We start from the raw sequence: 22,893 nt of genomic DNA, 5'->3' as shown, positions 1-22,893 counted from the left end.
CACCTGTGTTTTGGTCCTGGGCTCAGCAGCCATCTAGGGAAACCTACCAAACCCAGACACTTCTGAAAACTAGACACCCAAGAGAGTCTAGGGAGGTGTGACTTGCATGGATCCCCCAGTGTTTTTTTCTTACCCAGAATCCCCAGCAAACCTCAAATTTAACTAAAACATCACATTTTCCCCACATTTCTGTGTGGGATCACCGCACCGGCACAAATTTCCTACCACCCAACATTCCCCTAAGTCTCCCTATAAAAATAATACCTCACTTGTGAAGGTGGGCCAAGTGCCTGTAACAGGGAAGAGCCAAAAAGATGTCGAAATTGAGGGAGAACCAAAGCGGGTCCAAAAGGGCAGTGTGGGAAAAAAACATATTTAGGCTGACAGGTGGGACAGAATTTTTATCATTATAGTTGCGACAATGCTGGGTAGTAGGAATTTTGTGGATTCCTGCAGATTCCGAAAGGTTTCATCAGAAAAATGTGGAAAAAATGTGTGATTTCAAGCAAAGATGGAGGTTTGCAGGGCATTGTGGGTAAGAAAATGGTGTGGGGTGCATCTGAAGCACACCACCCTGGATTCACCCAGATGTTTAGTTTTCAGATGTGTCGGTCTCGTAGATTTTTCTACATGGCAGAGTCCCAAAGTCCAAAAAGTGCAGCCCTCACCATCCCAAGTGGAACGATTTTGAGAGTTAGACAAGCTCTCATGGCCCAAATGTAAAACCAAAACCCAAAATAATCAAATGTTCTCTTGCTTGCCATTGGGATAAGATCTTTTAGTGTGCAGGGAAGAGCTGAAAGACTATTACTCCCTTTAAGTTGTGTGGGGGCATAACCATGTCAGTACTGGTTGGTAGCCACCACCCACTTTTTGTTATTTTTTTTTACTTCCCTGGCATCTAGTAGAGTTTCTGCCCTGCCCCGGGAGTGGATTGGGGTAAATTGCCCCATCTGCCCACCAATGGGCACAACAACTTTGTCCCCATTTATTTGTGGTGGGGGTATGGCCATACCCCCATCCTCTTTCTTTGAAAAAAAATCTTCCCTGGTCTCTGCTGGACTTTTTGCCCCCCTTGGGGGCAGATGCACCTTACAAAAATAGGCCCATCTGCCCATAAAAAGACGGGACAGAAATGGCCAACAGTAATGAGCCTCCATGGGGAGCCACCATTGCCCAAGGGGCTGCCTCCCCAAACAAAACACATACACCAATCCCTGGTGCCTGAGTAGTTTCTGCCCCCTCCCCGGGGGGCAGATCAACCTAATAGAAATAGATCGATCTGCCCCCAATAGGGGCACAAATGGCCTTACATTTGCATCTTAGGGAAGCGACTCTTGCCTAAGGGGTCGCTCCTCTTGCGTGAAAGTGGCGCAAAAATAAATCTTTGGTGTTTAGTGGTTTCTGCCCCCCTTGGGGGTAGATTGGCCTAGGAAAGGTAGGCCGATCTGCCCACAAGGTGGGCAGAAATGGCCTAAAATAACATTGCCCCCAGGGGAATGACCCTTGCCTAAGGAGTCGATCCCCATCTGTAAAAATAAAATTGTTTTCAAATCCCTGCTGCCTAGTGGTTTCTGCCCCTGTTGGGGGCAGATCGGCCTAATTAAAATAGGCCGATTTCCCCCCAGGGGAGCGATCCTTGCCTAAGGGGTCGCTCCCTTTGCTTGAAACTAACTTAAAAAAAATATCCCTGGTGTCTAGTGGTTTCTGCCCCTCTTGGGAGCAGATTGGCTTACTAAAAATAGGGTGGTCTGCCCCCTACGGTGACAGAAATGGCCTAAAAATAATTTGCCCCAGAGGGTAGTGACCCGTGCCTAAGGGGTCCCTCCCCACCTCTAAAAAATGTTTTTAATTATCCCTGGTGCCTAGTGGCTTCTGCCCCCCCCCCCCCTTGGGGCAGATCGGCCTAATTAAAATAGGCTAATCTGCCCCCAGGGGACGCAGAAATGTTGTAATAAAAAATTGCCCTCAGGGGAGCGACCCTTGCTCAAGAGATTGCTCCCCTTCATTGTTTATGTAAAAAGGCAAAAACTTCTAGGTGTCTAGTGGCTTCTGCCCCACCTGGGGTTCAGATCGACCTAATTAAAATAGGCCGATCTGCCCCGGGGGGGGAGAAAAGGCCTAATAAAAAGTTGCTCCCCTTCATTGTTTATGTGTAATGACACAAACTCTCTGGTCTGATGTTTAGTGGGCATTTCTGCAGCCTGATCGCTTTACGATCGGGCTGCAGAAATGCTCAGAGAGACATGAAAGGAAAGGCCTTTCCTTTCATGCCTCTGTACCTGCCCCCAGCCCTCGATCAGAAGAGAAATGCTTCTGCTTCCACCATGATGGGGGACGACCTCTGATGAGGTCAGTGCACGATCGTGCGCTGATGTCATCAGACGTCACTGGGGGGGAGGTCAGGGGTGGAAGGGGAAGTGATTCCCCTTCCATCCCTGCCCTGGGGGGGGGGTTGGTGGGAGGCCCATGGGGGAAGCGCTAGCTAGCGCTCCCACCATGAGCCTGGTGCAGGACCTGGTGTGTCTGGTGCAGGACATAACGGTTACATCCTTGGCACCCGAGCGGTGCTCCCGAGGATGTAACCATTACGTCCGTGGCACCGAAGGGGTTAAGGCCAAGATGAGCAGGCGTTCCGCAGTAGTTGGGACAGTTCTGGTTTATCATGAGCTGTCCTGGCAGATCTTGGCAAATTTAGCACATGTCCTGGATTCAAGAGAGTGACGACTGAAACAGAGATAGGCACCTTTTATGTGTTTTAAGGCAGGATCAGGTAGCAGGTAGCAGGATTGAAAAGTTGCATTTAATTCTTTCACTTAGTGCCTTTTGTCTATTTTTCTATATTCAGGTTTCATTCATTCTGTGCCTATCGGTTAATGTAACAGTGTAGTCCTTTTTCTATTTTTGTGAAATGTCCTGATTTTTGGTTTTCAATATCTGGCCACCCTAAATAAGGCAGATGGGATATCCACCATATCCATCACATTTGTGACAAAGTAACCCAACTGCCAACCTCTAAATCAGGCCCCAAGTTAGTCGCTTATGAGACATTAAATGCTGGTGTGTGTTGTCAGGCAAAACGCAAGTCAATTGTGACGCTTTATATACTGCATGGTCAATCCTCATCCAAGTGTTTTTTGTGACATGAGGCACTGTTTTCTCGCTGCAGGAGGTGATGATCACTGTTGGAGACGTTGGAGAGGACTATGAACATTGCCAACAGCTGATGAAGAAATTGAGCGAGTTTCGAGGTGCCGGATCTAGAACGGTAGGAGACCTGCATATCAAGCTTGCTCTCTTTTATATATATTTGTGCCTGCTTAACCTAGCCTATCTGTCTTTATGCCTATCTGTCTCTGTCTCCCTGGTAAACTTTCCTGCAAGGGTAACCATCTCCTTCATGCTCATTACGGACCGATACTGTTTCCAGTCTTGAACTCTCGTGGTCTTCTAAGTCATACAGTGTGTTGTAGTCTAACTTTACAAGCATTGCACTAATTAGACTAACTCACCTGAAAACAATGATTTGTAAGCGAAAAAGTTCAGACTAGCAACAGTGTCCTTGCGACCTGAAGTGAGGCACCCTGGTTCCATCTAGTCAGTGTCAAATAGCTTCTTAGGGTTTCGGCTACAGCTTATGGTGTTTTTATATCGAACTGTGTATGTCCAGCAGAAACAGATGAACTTCGACTAGTTAAAAAAAACACAAACATGAACCAGTAACCAAAACCAAGAGGTAACTGCATTCGAGTGGACTTTTCTGAAAGTAGATTATTATATGTCCAAAGATCATATGCTAAGAGCTTGATCCAGTTAAGATCATTTGTTAAAGTTCAGCTGTAATTTCTTTTTTCTCCTTCACTTTTTCAGTTCCTTCATGTGCAATCCATCTCACCACCCTCTCTGTGGACATGTTTCCACTCTTTTCACAAAACCCTCTCAGTTCTCGGTCTGCCCATGGGCCGCAGAGTCTTCATGTTTCAGCCAAAGGTTATTAATGAAGCAAGCCATGGTCCTGGCCAAAGGAAACGTCTCCCAGCCCCATGCTCTCCCCTTAGCTGGTGTTGTTGCTGGCATGGTAACAAGGCCTTAAACATTCAGCCTTCATCCCCACGCCGAGGAGGACTGGCAGGCACTGAGCAAGATTCATTTGAAGTTGGCTCAGACAGAAGCATAGGAAATGGCCCACCAGAGACAAGCAAAAAATCTGAAAGATTTAAATAGTCCAAACCACGCGATGTCCTGCAGAGCGCATTTTCCATTCTGCTGCAGGAGATTCTTGGTGGGGGAATATGCACATCTGCCAGGGGGCTGCACGACATCTGTGACACCGTCCGCCATTCGTGTATTTTTAGCCAACAGAAATTTGCTCGCAAGGATTTGTTTAAGGAAAAAAATACAGCTGTGTTGTTTAATATACACCACCAGGAAAACGAGATATACTACTTTGGGCGTTCGGTGTCAGCGGTTCCAAGGCCGCGCATCTCAAGGTCCTGCCCCTTCCCTCTTAACATGTCTAATTTACCAAGGGCTCAGAAACATTCCTGCCTGGAGATATCTCACTAGATCTCAACAAATTGAACCTTGAAGTTAGTCCTTTACACGCAGGTATACTGCTTTGAAGTGCATGCTGGGATTTTTGATTTTATGCCTCCAATGTTGAAAGCGAAATTACAAATCCCAGAATCAAACAGTTGTTGCGAAAAACCCCGGGATGGCTGAAAGTGTCATACGTGACATGTGGTCATACATTGCATCATTACCCTGATACCGGTGTTGCGTGTGTTTTTGGTGAAGACAGGGGCATAATGTTTTCCAACCCCTCAGAGAACTCTTCCCTACTCTGTCCAAGGTTTTTGTATTGCTCTAAAGGTGGTGTACTTAAATTACATTTTAGGGGGCTATCAATACATTTTGCACCGTGACTCCAGCATTTTCTGATACAACGCTGCTTAGGGCATTGCCAACCAACCAGGTAATGTTGATAATCAAATATTTACATGCACACGCCTTAAAAACATTAGCAAATAGTCTGGCTTTAACTTGTAAATAAATATGTGCTGTACTAGCTACTGAATTGGCCATAGTTCGTTCTGGAAAACGTTGTTACCCCGCTTCTAACATTGCTATGTTCAGACCAAACGTCACGCCTTGCGTGGTCAAGAGCAAACATTCCTGCAAGTTTTCAGCCGCTCTGAACTGAGCAGAAGTGTGCCACTAGTCACCTCGCCCAAGTCTTCACAAAATGTGCCCTGTGTGTAGGATTGCAAAACAACCTCAGCCTCTGGTAAGTGCTTTGAAATGAGTGAACACTAAAATCTCACTGGAAGGCTGAAAAACTGCATTTGCTGTGTGAACGTCTCCTTCCGGTGTATTGCATGAGAGGTCAGCCCTCTGCAGATACGATAGGACAGAAGACCTACCCCAGCCCCTACCGACCCCATGCGGGGACATGAACCACAAACATGAGCAACGTGGTGAAAGCTGCTGGTTCGGACACTGATGAACTTGCCTCCCTTTGTAAAATGGCGTCATGAAACTATGTTTTAAAACGTTATCACTTTATAAACTGTGCACCTAGAACTGGAAAACCGTCGTCGCTCTTCAATCTAAAATTAATAATATAATTTTGTTCCTGTCAGATATAGTTTGGCCGGCTAGGACAGTCCGTAGTCATAATATTTATAACGAAACGTGCCAACATCAGACATACTTCTTCTCACCAGCTACCCAGCTGTGGCCCTCCCTTGATGAATGGTGAGCCACAGTATTGGCAGTGAACTTCTTCGCAAATCACGTGGTTGGGCCTCAGGATGCACTGAAGAGATGCTGTCTTTCGGCTCACTCAGGCTTACTGTCGATTGTGAAACCAGACGACCCAAGTTGTAATCTCAGCGTCCCAATTTTGATCACACTGGAATGATCATGGGTCACTCATCTTTTCACCCTATGCTGCAGTTTCCATACATCTCAAACTAGAGACCATCTGCCATAAAAGTCAGCGGGGCGTTCAGAAGAATACGTTTCAATGATCGTCTTTGTAGATTTACTGTTAATAAAAATATAAGTAAATCTCAGTGCCAAGTGTAACAAACTGTGGCAAAGCCAACAGGTTTCACTTTTAACATGCGATGACTGACAGATTTGCTTGGGTCATGTAAGGACAACAAAATAAGCAAGATTGGCCACAATGCATCACGACTTTTGAGCCGTGTGCATGTTTGGTGGTGTGCATAGTCTAATGCATCGCAGTCGAGTACATGGTGGTCATTTTGCACTGGTCTAATTTCAAAATGGCAACTGCATGCTTGCATACATATGCACGTGTCTCCACGTATGCAGATATACATGTGCATCATGCGTGTTGGTGCACAGAGAGTATTTTGACTTTTTTACCGTTCCATCATGACCACCATGTTTAAACAACAAAGTGAACAAAAAAAACTTCATATGCATAGGAGCACAATAAAATTAAGCGAGCGACGCAACAGCACTTAGCAGCAGCTAGGCCATACAAAACAAATGAAAAATAATACAGCGTGTGAGGAAGGAGTAGCGAAGCACAACGGATGACGGGAGTAGTGGTGAATCTGACATTCTTACAGAACATGGGAATCTGGGGATTCGCCACATAAATAACAAACAAAATCCATGCAAGACACTTTAAAAGGAATTAAGAGCAATTTCTTTGTGAACTACTTTTTAAAGTAATTCACATCCTGAAAATGCCGTGGTCTGATATGAGTGTTGATTGACAATCTATGTTAGTCAAAAGTGGAACAGGACTGTCCAAAAGCCACTTTCTTTGCATGTATGAGTATGTGTCTGTGTAACATGTGTTGTGTGTCATGACATGAGCTTCGATACTTAAGAACCAGAAACAATTAGTTCGATGGCATCTGTCGCTGTAGATACGCATGTTCTGCAATAGCTCGCCATCTGGTGTTGGGCCGGAGTGTTACAAGTTGTTTTTCTTCGAAGAAGTCTTTCGAGTCACGGGACCGAGTGACTCCTCCTTTTGTCTCCATTGCGCATGGGCGTCGACTCCATCCTCGATTGTTTTTTTTCCGCCATCGGGTTCGGACGTGTTCCTGTCGCTCCGAGTTTCGGAACAGAAAAAATAGTTAATTTCGGAAGATTTTCGTCGGTATTGTTGCGTTCGGGATCGGCATACTTACATTCAACACCGCATCGAAGATCGAAGAGCTCCGGTGCCCTTCGGGGTAATTTTTCGATCCTCCGTCGGGGCCTGGTCGGCCCGACCGCGTGCTGAAGAACGCCGATGGAACGGACCCCGTTCCGTTTCTGCCCCAAATGCCACAATAAATACCCCTACACAGACCAACACTTGGTCTGCAACCTGTGCCTGTCACCTGAGCACAGCGAAGACACCTGCGAGGCCTGTCGTGCGTTCCGGTCCCGAAAAACACTCCGAGACCGTCGAGCCAGAAGACTTCAAATGGCGTCCGCACCGACAGCCCGACGGGAGTTCGAGGAACAGGAAGAGGAAGGTACCTTCTCGATCCAAGACTCAGACTCCGAAGGATTCGACGATACACAAACCGTGAGTAAGACGTCGAAAACCACACAAAGAAACATTTACAAGGCCCAGGGGACGCCACTGCCACCAGGCCATGGCTCAACCCATAAAATCGGTGACCGACCGTCGGCACCGAAAAAGGCCCAAACAGTGCCGAGATCGTCCGACTCCGGTCGAGACACCGGCACGCAGCCTTCTCGGGACTGAGAAAGTGCTGGAGACAAGCCTCGACACCGAGATGCCGGTGTGGACACGGCTCGACGCCGAGACAGCGGCACCGAAACAGATCGACGCCGAGAGGTTTCGGCCCCGAAAAGGAAAAAAGTCACCTCGGAGCCGAAAAAACACGCAGACACAGTTTCGACGCCGAAACAAACTGCAAGCGACCCAGCTTCAGGCTCTTATACAGAAGAGCACTCGCTAACCTCCCAAATGCAGAAGCATAGGTTTGAGGAAGAGCTACAAGCAACTGATGCGGACCATACGCAAAAGCGTATCTTCATTCAGCAGGGGACAGGAAAAATAAGCACCCTTCCCCCCATTAGGAGAAAGAGAAGGTTGGAGTTCCAAACGGAACAAGCACCACAACCAAAAGTGGTGAAAAGAGTTACACCACCACCCTCTCCTCCGCCCGTGATTAACGTTTCACCAGCACAAACGCCATCACACTCCCCAGCTCACACCACCATGAGCCAGGGTGACCAAGACCAGGACGCATGGGACCTATACGACGCCCCAGTGTCAGATAACAGCCCAGAGGCATACCCTACAAAACCATCTCCACCAGAAGACAGCACCGCGTACTCTCAGGTGGTGGCTAGAGCAGCACAATTTCACAACGTAAGCCTCCACTCAGAACAGGTCGAGGATGATTTCCTGTTCAACACACTCTCCTCCACCCACAGCTCCTACCAAAGCCTGCCTATGCTCCCTGGTATGCTCCGGCACGCAAAAGACATATTTAAGGACCCGGTCAAAAGTAGGGCAATCACACCAAGGGTGGAAAAAAAGTATAAGCCGCCTCCTACAGACCCGGCTTTCATCACAACACAGCTGCCACCAGACTCTGTTGTTGTAGGAGCAGCTAGGAAAAGGGCCAACTCTCACACATCTGGAGATGCACCACCCCCAGATAAAGAAAGCCGCAAGTTTGATGCAGCTGGTAAAAGAGTCGCAGCACAAGCTGCAAACCAGTGGCGCATCGCGAACTCCCAGGCACTACTTGCGCGCTATGACAGAGCCCACTGGGACGAGATGCAACATCTCATTGAACATCTGCCCAAAGACTTCCAAAATAGGGCAAAACAAGTGGTTGAGGAGGGACAGGCCATCTCCAACAACCAGATCCGCTCCTCCATGGACGCTGCAGATACAGCTGCACGGACAATTAATACATCTGTAACTATCAGAAGGCATGCATGGCTCCGAACGTCTGGATTTAAACCAGAGATTCAACAAGCAGTTCTCAATATGCCTTTTAATGAAAAAGAACTGTTCGGTCCAGAAGTGGACACAGCGATTGAGAAACTCAAAAAAGATACGGACACTGCCAAAGCCATGGGCGCACTCTACTCCCCGCAGAGCAGAGGGAATTACAGCTCATTCCGTAAAACGCCCTTTCGAGGGGGGTTTCGGGGTCAAAGCACACAAGCCAGCACCTCACAAGCCACACCGTCCAGTTACCAAGGACAGTATAGAGGAGGTTTTCGGGGACAATATAGAGGAGGGCAATTCCCTAGAAATAGAGGAAGATTCCAAAGCCCCAAAACCCCTACTACTAAACAGTGACTCACATGTCACTCACCCCCTCCACACAACACCAGTGGGGGGACGAATAGGTCATTATTACAGAGCATGGGAGAAAATCACTACAGACACTTGGGTTCTAGCAATTATCCAACATGGTTACTGCATAGAATTTCTACAGTTCCCTCCAAACATACCACCAAAAGCACAAAATTTAACAACACACCATTCCAATCTCCTAGAGATAGAAGTGCAGGCACTATTGCAAAAGAATGCAATCGAATTAGTGCCAAACACACAAATAAACACAGGAGTTTACTCACTGTACTTTCTGATACCAAAGAAGGACAAAACACTGAGACCAATCCTAGACCTCAGAGTAGTCAACACTTTCATCAAATCAGACCACTTCCACATGGTCACACTACAAGAAGTATTGCCATTGCTAAAGCTGCACGACTACATGGCAACTTTAGACCTCAAGGATGCTTATTTCCATATACCAATTCACCCATCGCACAGGAAATACCTAAGGTTTGTATTCAAAGGAATACATTACCAATTCAAGGTACTGCCTTTCGGATTAACAACCGCACCAAGAGTCTTTACCAAATGTCTAGCGGTAGTCGCTGCACACATCAGAAGGCAGCAAATACATGTGTTCCCATATCTAGACGACTGGCTAATCAAGGCCCATTCGTTAATAGAGTGCTCAAATCACACAAATCATATCATACAAACCCTCTTCAAACTAGGGTTCACCGTCAATTTCACAAAATCCAAGATTCGGCCACGCAAGGTACAACAATACCTGGGAGCCATAATAGACACATCAAAAGGAGTAGCCACTCCAAGTCCACAAAGAATTCAAAATTTCAACACCATCATACAACGCATGTATCCAACACAAAAGATACAAGCAAAGATGGTATTACAACTCCTAGGCATGATGTCATCATGCATAGCCATTGTCCCAAACGCAAGACTGCACATGAGGCCCTTACAACAATGCCTAGCATCACAGTGGTCTCAAGCACAGGGTCACCTTCTAGATCTGGTGTTAATAGACCGCCAAACTTACCTCTCGCTTCTGTGGTGGAACAACATAAATTTAAACAAGGGGCGGCCTTTTCAAGACCCAGTGCCACAATACGTAATAACAACAGATGCTTCCATGACAGGGTGGGGAGCACACCTCGATCAACACAGCATACAAGGACAATGGAACGTACATCAAACAAAACTGCATATCAATCACCTAGAACTTCTTGCAGTTTTTCAAGCACTAAAAGCTTTCCAACCAATAATAGTTCACAAATACATTCTCGTCAAAACAGACAACATCACAACAATGTATTATCTAAACAAGCAGGGAGGGACGCACTCCACGCAGTTAAGCATGTTAGCACAAAAAATTTGGCATTGGGCAATTCACAACCAAATTCGCCTAATTGCACAGTTTATACCAGGGATACAAAATCAACTCGCAGACAATCTCTCTCGAGATCACCAACAGGTCCACGAATGGGAAATTCACCCCCAAATACTGAACACTTATTTCAAACTCTGGGGAACACCTCAGATAGACTTGTTTGCGACAAGGGAGAACGCAAAATGCCAAAACTTCGCATCCAGATACCCACACAAACAATCCCAAGGCAATGCCCTATGGATGAACTGGTCAGGGATATTTGCTTACGCTTTTCCTCCTCTCCCTCTCCTTCCTTACCTGGTAAACAAACTCAGTCAAAGCAAACTCAAACTCATATTGATAGCACCAACTTGGGCAAGGCAACCCTGGTACACAACGCTGCTAGACCTATCAGTGGTACCCTGCATCAAATTGCCCAACAGGCCAGATCTGTTGACACAGCACAACCAAAAGATCAGACACCCAGATCCAGCATCGCTGAATCTAGCAATCTGGCTCCTGAAATCCTAGAATTCGGGCACTTACAACTTACCCAAGAATGTATGGAAGTCATAAAACAAGCAAGAAGGCCATCCACCAGGCACTGCTATGCAAGTAAATGGAAGAGGTTTGTTTGCTACTGCCATATTAATCAAATACAACCATTACACACAACTCCAGAACATGTAGTGGGTTACTTGCTTCACTTACAAAAATCTAACCTAGCTTTCTCTTCCATTAAGATTCACCTTGCAGCAATATCTGCATACCTGCAGACTACCTATTCAACTTCCCTATATAAAATACCAGTCATTAAAGCATTCATGGAGGGCCTTAGGAGAATTATACCACCAAGAACACTACCTGTTCCTTCATGGAACCTAAATGTTGTCCTAACTAGACTTATGGGTCCACCTTTTGAACCCATGCACTCCTGCGACATACAGTTCCTAACCTGGAAGGTGGCATTTCTCATCGCCATTACTTCCCTGAGAAGAGTAAGCGAGATTCAGGCGTTTACTATACAGGAACCTTTTATACAACTACACAAAAATAAAGTCGTCCTAAGGACCAATCCTAAATTTTTGCCAAAGGTTATTTCACCGTTCCATCTAAATCAAACAGTGGAACTTCCGGTGTTCTTTCCACAGCCAGATACCGTAGCTGAAAGGGCACTACATACATTAGATGTCAAAAGAGCATTAATGTATTACATTGACAGAACAAAGAACATCAGAAAGACTAAACAACTCTTTATTGCATTTCAAAAACCTCATGCAGGAAACCCAATTTCAAAACAAGGTATAGCCAGATGGATAGTTAAATGCATCCAAATCTGCTACCTTAAAGCTAAACGACAGCTGCCCATTACACCAAGGGCACACTCAACCAGAAAGAAAGGTGCTACCATGGCCTTTCTAGGAAACATCCCAATGCAAGAAATATGTAAGGCAGCCACATGGTCTACGCCTCACACATTCACCAAGCACTACTGTGTAGACGTGTTATCCGCACAACAAGCCACAGTAGGTCAAGCTGTATTAAGGACATTATTTCAGACTACTTCCACTCCTACAGGCTGATCCACCGCTTTTGGGGAAATAACTGCTTACTAGTCTATTGCAGAACATGCGTATCTACAGCGACAGATGCCATCGAACTGAAAATGTCACTTACCCAGTGTACATCTGTTCGTGGCATCAGTCGCAGTAGATTCGCATGTGCCCACCCGCCTCCCCGGGAGCCTGTAGCAGTTTGGAAGTTACCTTCAATTATTTATATATGTATCATCTCAACCTTAAATAAGTGCATACTTAGTCACTCCATTGCATGGGCACTATTACTACAATTCAACTCCTACCTCACCCTCTGCGGGGAAAAACAATCGAGGATGGAGTCGACGCCCATGCGCAATGGAGACAAAAGGAGGAGTCACTCGGTCCCGTGACTCGAAAGACTTCTTCGAAGAAAAACAACTTGTAACACTCCGGCCCAACACCAGATGGCGAGCTATTGCAGAACATGCGAATCTACTGCGACTGATGCCACGAACAGATGTACACTGGGTAAGTGACATTTTCATTTCTGTGCTCAATTCTACACTTTGTGCATATTATGCTGACTCAAATTATTAGTTGGTGGTACAACAGAGTGCCAACCGGTGCTACTGTTATTTCCCATCAGTCGAAAAATTTGACAATATTTGTTGATAAACACTGGTGCAAACAGTATTTACAGAGCAAGGTGTTGTTTTGTCCACTTCAGCTTGATATTCCGAATGAGGTCCTTTAGTGTTGATTATGGGTATTTGTGAGAAATTAAGTCTCTAGTTGGCAGAGGTTTACACCCTTGTCCAAGTAGGGACCACAATCCTAGTCAGGGTAAGTCACAATACAATACTAATTATCCTGTGCCTAACCTCTTGTAGCTTGGCACTGAGCAGTCAGGCTTAATTTAGAAGGCAATGTGTAAAATATCTGTGTCATAACTCATACAGTAACATAGTGAAAATGCTACAAAAATACACCACATTGGTTTAGAAAAGTAGAGAATATCTGAATCAAATAAGGTTGGAACAATGAAAATTTAATGTACACAAGCAAAGTTATGATTTTTTTAAGGATTAAATCCCACTAAAGCGCTTAGAAACACAATAGCTGTAACTGGGGCTATCATGGCATAGTTGACAGAGTTGTTCCCAATAGTCCAATGCCACAGGTGCTGGTCACGGAGTCGCACAGACCCCCAGGTACAGTACCTTTGAAAACAAGGAAACAAAGATGTTGTACAGAGCCGTGGATGTGAGGCGTCGCTAGGGTGGTGCGGCGTCAGTCCCTTACGGCATCTGGGGAGATGAGGCGTCGGTTCTGGACTGCGAGGCAGGGAAGGCGAGGCATCAGTTCTGTCTGGTCGCAGGGGCAGCTGGTGCTTTGGTTCCTTGTGACCTGGCGGGGTCAATGGATCCAGGTGGCCAAGACGTGATGTGTCGACTTCACAGTATTGTGATGATACTGCATGACGTCAGTGGTGTTGCAGCAATGTTAAACTCGCATTGCAGGTCGCGGTCATTGCATGCAGCGATGTCCACGGAGCGGGAGCAGGCTGCGGCATTGGTCCTGGAAATGCTGAAGTCGTTATGGCATCCCTGAAGTCGGAAAACTAGCTAAAAGCTAGTAGATGAAGTCTTTGCTGTCCCTGAGCCTTCAGAACAGGAGGCAAGCTCAATTCAAGCCCTTGTGGAGCATGTTTGGGGAAAACAGATTCCTTCCAGCACAGTCAGAGGCCAGCAGGGCAACAAGCAGGGCAGCAGTCCTCTCAGCAAAGCAGTCCGGATGAGTCCTTTAGGCAGCCAGGCAGCTCCTATGACAGAGTTCAGGTGTAGGTCCAGAAGTGTCTGATTTGGTGTGGTCAGAGACCCAGTCTATAGACCCAAAATGCCTTTGAAGTGGGGGTAACTTCAAAGAGTGGTTTTGAAGTACACAAGTTCTCCTTCCAGCCCAGTCCTGTCTTCCAGGATCCCTGTGGGGGGCTATCAGTCCTTTGTTTGAGGGCAGGCCACTGGCCTTTGAAATATAAGAGAAAGCCACTCCACCCTTCCTGCCCAGGGAGACCCATTCCATATGCAGATGAGACTGAGTGTCCTGTGTTTATGGCTGTCTGGGTGGAATGCACAAGTGGAGCTGTCAACCTGCACAGACCAGACTCGGATTGAAGGTAGACCTGTAAGGCTCATTTAGGAAAGTAGACTCTTTTTGGCATGGTACCCCCACCTTTTGCCTGCTATCAGTACGCTTCGACTTTTTTCACTGCAATCCTGCTAACCAGGACCCCATTGATTGTGCTACCTCCCTCCAAATTTGGTAGCCTAGGAATTGAGTGCACTCCACCATTGGGATACTGGTGTCCCCTTATAAGTCCCTAGTATATGGTACTTAGGTACCCAGGGAGTTGGGGCACCAGGGGTCCCCCATGGGCTGCAGCATGTATTGTGGCACCCATGAGAGCCCATGGAAAAAGCGTATGCATGCAATTGCAGCCTGTGTGAAAAGGTGCATGCACCCTTTCACCACAGGTCACTGCACCACATCACTGTAAGTCACCCTATGGTAGCCCTCTCTAGCCCAGACGGCAGGGTGTAGGTCTCTGTGTGTGAGGGCACCCCTGCATGAGCAGAGGTGCTCCTACTAACTCCAGCTCCATTTTCCTGGACTTCGTAAGTGCGGGGAAGCCATTTTACCCATGCACTGGCCACAGGTCACTGGTCCAGCTACATAACTATAACTCTGAACCTGGGCATGTTTGGTATCAAACATGTCAGAATCATACCCCAATACTGTTGCCAGTATTGGTTGCAAGATTCCATGCACTCTGGGGGCTCCTTAGAGGACCTCCCAGCATTGCTCCTACCAGCCTTCTAGGGATTACCGGGCAGCCCGCGCTGCTTCCACCCCTCACACAGGTGTCTGCCCTCCTGCTGCTTGAGCAGCTCAAGCAGGGGAAGGCAGAACAAATGATTTCCTGTGGGAGCGGGAGGCAACACCCTCTCCCTTAGAAATAAATGTTACAAGGCTTGGGAGGGGTAGCCTCCCAAGCCACTGGTTTGCTTTAAGGGGCACATTTGGTGCCCTATTTGCATAAGTCGGTTTGCATCAGTCCAGGGATCCCCCAGCCTCTGCTCTTGCACGAAACTGGACAAAGGAAAGGGGGGTGACCACTCCCCTGCACATCAACACCCCATAGGTGGTACCCAGAGCTCCTCCAGGTGGCCACTTGATTCTGCCATCTTGAAACCAAGGTGTGCAGAGGCCCCTGGGAGCATCTGAGTGGCCAGGTTAGGCAGGTGACGTCAGAGGCCCCTACTGATAGGTGGTCACCGTGCAAGTTAACCAACCCCTCTTTTAGGGCTATTTAGGGAATCCCTTGGGGATGAGTCCCCAGATTCGACTTGCAAGACTCCACCAGGACTCCTCTGCATCGTTTACTTCTGCTCCTGGCCATTGGAACTGCAACTGGACCCTTCAGGAAGCAACAAGACTGCAATCCCCAAGATAAACTCGCCCTGCAACATTGTTTCTCCAGCTCCTTCCAGCAACTGCAACATTTCCCTGGCTGCGCATCCTCTGGGGTCGGGAAGACTTCAGCTTCACTAGGAAACCAGAAGGAATCTTCCTTGGAGTGAATTAGTCACTGCCCTGCATCTGCAGGCACCTACAGCAGTGGTGGCCGGCTGTGTGGATCTGCTCTCCTCTGGAACCGCATCGATCCTACATCACAGTTGGTGGTCTGGAGTGGTCCCCCTGGTCCTCTCTGCCTGCTGTCCAACTTGGGAGACTGTGAATCCTTGCCTCTCCTTGCAGGACAGCACTCCTGTGCACTGTGACTTTTGCAGCAACCAAGGGTTGGTGACTCCTGCTCCGAGGGATCTTCAGGATCCAAGTAGCCCCAACCTCTAGTACTTAATCCTGCCAAGGATAGTCTCCTCTCTGCTGCCCCAGCAACATGGGACTCCTCTCCAGGTGCGCTGATTGGGCCTCACTCAGTACTACCATTTATTTAATTGTTATTAGCCTATCTGGCCTTAACAATAATCACACAATAGATATCAATCCCTCGAACTCAATAAAAATCACATTAAATAAAACATCTCAATAAAAGGAACTATGCTTGAATTTTTGATTTAACATGTGCCAAAATGTATCCAATTTACCATGCATTATCGTAAAACCTGATTTGACCATAATTTACATAAAAACTTAACTTATTCTAGAAAAACATTATGAGTCTAATATTTAAAATGTCTTATTATGGGACGAGTACTCAGTACTTAATTTGTGCTTGTTGTTTCCGGTGCTGCGCACCAGCACTTACTTTTAAGGGCCGGCGCTTAATTTTCTGCCTCAAGCATTTGCTGCGAGCAAAAGACATATTTGGAAAAGACGGAGGAAGAAAAAGACGAAAAAGCGTCACCGTGATAGAAAGTAGAAAGCTGCAGGGGTGAGCTGAAGGGGCAGGAAGTGGCTTTAAATGGATTGACGAGGCCCGAGATGGCTTCAGCATTACGCTGCCTCAATATTCCGTGTTCCCACAGTCAATCGCAGCAGCTGCGTGTTTAAGATGAGGACTTTGGGCACCGGCACCTTTTAATTTACAAATTAAGCACTGGCCTCACTACAACTTACTATGCCTGCTGCAGGGGGTTGCCTGTGGGGGCTGCGACTGCTTCTGCTGGCTCTCCTGACTGCTGAGGTTCAGCCCGGACTCCCTTCCAAGGGTTGAGTCCCATGGACCTTGCTGGTCCTTTTCAGCCTTGCAACTTTGGCTTCTTCTTGCATTTGCCAAGGCTTGTTGGTGGTTCTCCTAAACCACTGACAATCTGCGACCCGAAGAACGACGAACGACGTGGGACACCATCTGCACCACTCCAAGGACTCCTCTTCAGCTTTGGGGCTTCAGCTGCTCTTCTTCTTCCCCTGTCGACCCGAATCTTCATCCACAGAAGGGTGGCTAGTGGCTCCTGCCCCACTGGCACTCCATCGTGGACTGGACTCTGTTCCCTTCTTTTGAAGGTCCTCTTCTTTCAGAATCCACCTTTGGTTTCCTCTGGTCTTGTCCTGTTTTTGCACAATCCATTTTCTAAGTCCTCTTGTTAGTCCTGGGGAAGACCAGGCACTTACCTCTGATCTCCTGGTCACAGGGAGTCACTCAGGTACTCACCTCTGGGGGTCCCTAGTTCTTCCAGCTTCCCTCTAACTACTCCATACCCTTGTGTGTGGGACTTCACTTCGCATTCCACCATTTTAATATATGGTTTGTTCCACCCGTAGGGCCCTAACACATTTTCACTAATTCTTAGCAATGCTTGTTGTTTCTTGTGCCAATTCCTAATTATTATATATATATATATATATTATATATATATATATATAAATACATATATATATAGATATATATATGTATATATATATATATATATATTTATATATATATATATATATATTGATAGATAGATAGTGTGTACTTACCTCCAGTTGAGGGACTGCCTATAAGTAATCTATTGTGGTGTTACTATATAAGAGTACCTTTATTTTTGTAACACTAAGTGGTCTCTTTCATGTGTGATAAGTTACTGTGTGACTATTGTGGTATTGCCTAAGCTTTGCATGTCTCCTAGATAAGTCTTGGCTGCTCATCCACATCTACCACTAGAGAGCCCTGGCTTCCTAGACACTGCCTACGTTCACTAATAGGGGTTGCCTGGATCTGGTATAAAGTGCCAACACCATAGGTGTCTACCACACACCAGGCCAGCTTGCTACAACACAGATGGCAGTAAGTGGATGAAGGAGGGGTGTCACTGTGCCAACCCTGTCCTAGCCACACCTCTGCACAAGCTCCCCTATCTTTACAAGGGTGTGGTGCATTCCCACCCCGTGGCAGCTGCAGCCTCTAAGCCCTCTTTCTCTCTTCATAAGGGTTCATGGCTGTCCAGTTGTCAGGAGAATCTGTCATCTCCCCTGCTAGCAGTCCATAACATTGAACAGGTGGTTCCTGCAGATCACTTGTAGGGGCTACTCCCTCCCCTGCAAATCCTCCCTACCCCCTATTCCGCCAACAGCTGATGGAGGATCATCAATCCTTGCTCCGCGAGGAAGTCACAGCTGTTTTGGCCCAGGAAGCCATATAGAGGGTTCTGATAACAAAAATAGCCAGTGGTTGTTATTCCCACTACTTTCTAATACCCAAAAAGAACAAAGGTCTTCGGCCTATACTAGAATTCCAAGCCTCAGTCTCTTCCCCAAGAAGGAGAAGTTCACAATGCTCACTTTTGTTCAGGTCTTGTCTGCCCTAGACCAAGGAAACTGGTTGGTAGCATTGGACTTGCAAGATGCATATTTCCACATTCTCATCCTGCCTGCCCACCAACGTTACCTGCAGTTCAAAGTAGGCCACAAGCTCTTTCAATTTACCATGATCCCCTTTGGCTATACCAGTGCACCTCAGGTGTTCAACAAGGTGATGGCGGTGGTGGCAGGTTATCTGTAGAGATTAGGGGTGTCAGTCTTCCCCTATCTCAACGACTGGCAATTGAAGGCGGGCTCTCCTCAGGGTGTCATCTCCCACCGGCAGACTACGGTGGACCTCCTGCATGCTGAAGTCACACATGAATTGCACTCAGATGCTCCCTTTCATCGGAGCTGTTTTGGACACAGTGCATTTTCAGGCCTATCCTCCAGAGCAGTGAGTCCAGGCTATGATGCCAATGTTTCAGTCTCTGTCCTGGATTTTGATGAGAATGATACTAAGGCTGTTGGGTCTCATGGCCTGCATTCTGCTGGTGAATCATGCCAGGAAGCAGTGGGACCTGAAGTTGCAGTGGGTGCAGAGTAGGAAAGTAGGATCTTTTTGACAGGGTTGCCCCCACTTTTTGGACTGTATAACACTGGATCCTACTAACCAGGACCCCAGTGTTGGTGCTCTCTCCCCTAAACATGGTTGGTAAGTACTTCTTACACCCCACAATTGGCATACTGGTGTCCCCCTCTAAGTCCCTAGTATATGGTACTTAGGTACCCAGGGCATTGGTACACCAGGGGTCCCCCATGGGCTGCAGCATGTATTATGCCACCCATGCAAACTGTGTCTACAGGTCTGTCCTTGCATCCTGTGTGAAATAGTGCATGCACCTTTCACCCCAGATATAAGGTTTATCTTATATCGGTGTTACTGCACTTTGACCCTATAAGTCACCCCTAAGGCAAGCCCAATGGCAGGGTGCACATTTCTAAGTGTGGGAGTTTGAGCACTAGCAAAGGCACCCCTAAAACCCCAGATTCCATTTTCTGGGCTTTATAAGTGGTAGGAAACCATTCTAAGGTATGTAGTGGACACTGGTGATTACGAGATGTCCAGGTACATAATGGTTTCTCTGAACCTAGGCATGTTTGGTATCAAACATGTTGGAATCATGCAGCTATACTATCCAGTGCTAGTTACACAATACCCTGTACTTCGGGGGTTCCTTAGAGGATCCCCACATCTGCCTGTCTCTCCAGCCTTGAAAGATCTGCATGCAAGCCAACCTGCTGCCGACCCGAGACACTGTTCTGGCCCCCTGCTGCTGAGCTTAACTCTGGCAGGGGAATGCAGAACAAAGGAATTCTTTTAGAAGAGAGGTGTTACCCCCTCTCCTTTAGAAATAGGTGTCTCTGGGCTAGGGTAGGGGTGCCCCTGAGCGCCACCAGACTCCTTAGAAGAGAGCATTTGGTGCAGTTCAGCTAAAACCAGTTTCTTCCAGTGCAGGAGCCCCCAGGCTCTCAATCTGGGGTGAAACACACAAAGGACAGGGGAGTGACCCCTCCGACCAGCTCCTCCCCCAGAGAGGTGCCCAGAGCTCTGCCAGGTGTCCACTTGATTCTGCCATCATGGAAACAGGAGGCAGAGGCCACTGGGAGCAGCTGGCTGGTCAGTCCAGCTGAGTAGCATCCCTGACCTGCCCCTGATAGGTGGGTCACCGCAGTAGTTGTCCATCCCCTTTCTGAGATACTTGAGGGCTACCCTGAGGGTGGGACCCTAGATTCATCTACAAGATACATTGAGTAGATTTGTCTAAAAGAGTCATCTGCAAGACTTCTTCTGCGACCTGGACACAGGATCCTGCTACTGGACTTCGCCGGGGACCAAGACAAGACTGCAACTGGCAGGAGAGCTCCTACTGCAAATCCATCCCCATGCATTGCAAGGACTTTGAAACTTCTGTGGCCGTGCATCCTCCAAAGTCACAAACTCTCCTCCTTCACTAAGGATATCCAGAAGGAATCTCCCTGGGAATGAAGGAATCACTCCCATGCACTCGCAGGCACCTAATTGTCTATGACTGGCTTGTAGATCCTGATGTCCCTCAGACTCCTGATGGCTCTGCAACACAGGTGGTGGTTCTGTGACTCTCCAGAGGTCTGTCCTATCTTCTTTGCAACTGGTAAGACGGTGGTCCCTCGTTGGAGCCTGCTGAACGGAACCCCTTTGCACCGCGTCTGTGTCATCACCAAGGCTTGCTGACTGTTCAGCAGAAAGACCTTCTGGCTCCAAGAAGCCCCAGCCTCAAGCATCACACAGCCCCAAGACCGATTTCCTTTCTGCAACCCCTGCAATGTGGGCATCCATCTTCTTTGTGCTGCTGAGGCTTCCTCGCAACTCCCTGTGCCTGCTGCCAGAGGGTCCTCCTGGGATCTCCAATGATTCCTGCTGGCTCTCCTCTCTGCTGGGGGCTGGGCCTGACTTACCTGCAAGGTTGAGTCACTTGGACCTTGCGGGTCCCCATCACTACAACTCTTCTTGCCACACTTCTCTTGCATTTGCCAAGGCTTGTTGGTGGTCCTGCTGGTCACTGACCTCTCTTCAATTGACAATCGGCGTGGGACAGCTCGTGGACAACTCCCAGGATATCTCTGCAGTGCCTGGACTCCGTGGCTGCAACCTCATGACGACCCTCGCCACAGAGCAGCATCCATGAGAAGGGTAGGCATTGCCCTCCTGTACCCCCTTGGCATCTCTGGGTCGTCTGGACTCTGTCCACTCTTTACACAGGTGCTCCTTGTCCGGAATCCACGCCTGGGTTCCACCGACCTGGTCCATTGATCACTGTAGCAGCTGGACAGCCTAGGTCCTTACTGACTTCAACAGGCGGTTCTGACCCAACTTCACCGCTATTTACCCTGCTCCCTGGTATAGGTACTCCAATTCTTTGGTTATTAACAGGTGGGGGCACTCTTGAACCTTCCTTGTTCCAACAGGTTTCATCTGTGTCCTCTGGGAAGGATCCATTCTCTCATAGGGGATTTCCATGTATAGTCATAAGCACTGAACAGTTCCGCCCGCCTGCGGGGACCCCAGGGCACTTTTTCCACTATAATTTCTTAAGTGTTTATGTTCGCCTTACTTCAGAAAGGCCTTCAAAGTCACTTAAGAATGTCAATATGCAGCCTAAAGGAAAGGCTTTTGTCCAAAATTCTTCATCCAGTTTGCTTCAAAAAGGACAAAGTTAAGGCACATGCATTGAGATGTATGAATAAGTTTGAAATTTAGTAGAAAAAAATCCTTCAGAAAACGTTTTGTAATGTAACACAATGATGAAGGAGTGCTGGGCAGTGTAGCTCATAGGCTGCCATTACAAATGAAGAAAAAGGAGATTGTGACTTTAAGAACTGACCGCCAGTCCTCCAGTATCTCATCATACCTAGAGAGAGGCAGTTACCTCAGTTTTTTTTCCGGCTCCTGCTGACAGGACCATGGAGCATTGAGATCGACCTTTTTCGTTTTTTTCTTCAAAATTTGAGTGAAATTCACTGTGACAGCTGTTTCACTTGAAGGCTTTTGTCTTTCTTTCTTGATTTGTGTCTTTTTCTGACAGAAATTAAGGCATTTTTCCCAGAAAAAATGCCTTCTCTATTTGACAAGTGCCCAAAATGTGGCAGAAAAAAGGCCAAAGTAGACTAACATGATGTTTGTATCATCTGCCTGCCGTCTTCACACCTTCCTGATTCCTGTAACATCTGGAAGCCATTTTCAAGACGTACCCCACGAGACAGGGAGAAGATTCGCCTTCAAGGGACAGCGGAGAGACGATGCTAGCAAGAAGCCAGTGGGACCTCTGAGCGAGCCTCCAGTGGACATGGAAGGTCGACATCGAGAGGAGGTATGGCGCTGAAATGATTGCCTTTGAAGTCTGGCTCAACGTCGCACAAACGCCGACGCTCGTCGTCAAGATGCTGCACAACATCAAGGACTCCAGCTACTCTGCACACAACATTGAGGAGCATATCAAAGTCGTTGGAATCGCTGTCAAGGCGAGGAAGCGCCAACGTCGCAGTTCGATGTCGAGGTCCCACTCAACATCAACACCTAGACATCGGAGAGAAAGATTGACGTCTAAAAGCCTCTTGGCGTCGAGGAGGCAGAAACGGAGAAGGATCTATTCTTCATCGGAATCGCACCATTCCAGAGATGTCTCTCCTTCTCTGGTGTTTCTTCCTTTGTCACCTTCTCCTCACACGTATCCTCCGCCGGCTGCTACGCCTCCTCCTCAACCTTCACCTCAAAGTCTGATTCTGCTGCAGCTGGCTGCTCCGGTTCTCCTGGCACCCATACCACCTCCGGTGCCTCAAGTGTCTAGCACCTCCTCAGCTCCCAGACCGCGCTC

The 22,893-nt window shown here is 47.5% G+C and overlaps 1 protein-coding gene across 1 annotated transcript in view; it reads left to right on the top strand.

Annotated features, from left to right (window-relative positions):
• SPTBN5 (spectrin beta, non-erythrocytic 5) overlaps nucleotides 1-22,893 on the top strand; it is a 1,780,873-nt gene that overhangs the window by 1,174,992 nt on the left and 582,988 nt on the right. Inside the window, exon 41 of the mRNA XM_069208774.1 lies at nucleotides 3,170-3,268. Coding sequence (XP_069064875.1) covers nucleotides 3,170-3,268 — 99 coding nt within the window. The remainder of the gene's footprint in view (nucleotides 1-3,169; nucleotides 3,269-22,893) is intronic.

Source organism: Pleurodeles waltl, chromosome 9 (genome assembly GCF_031143425.1).
Source record: "Pleurodeles waltl isolate 20211129_DDA chromosome 9, aPleWal1.hap1.20221129, whole genome shotgun sequence".
Lineage (NCBI taxonomy): Eukaryota > Metazoa > Chordata > Amphibia > Caudata > Salamandridae > Pleurodeles > Pleurodeles waltl.
This window is presented reverse-complemented; position numbering and strand designations above follow the sequence as displayed.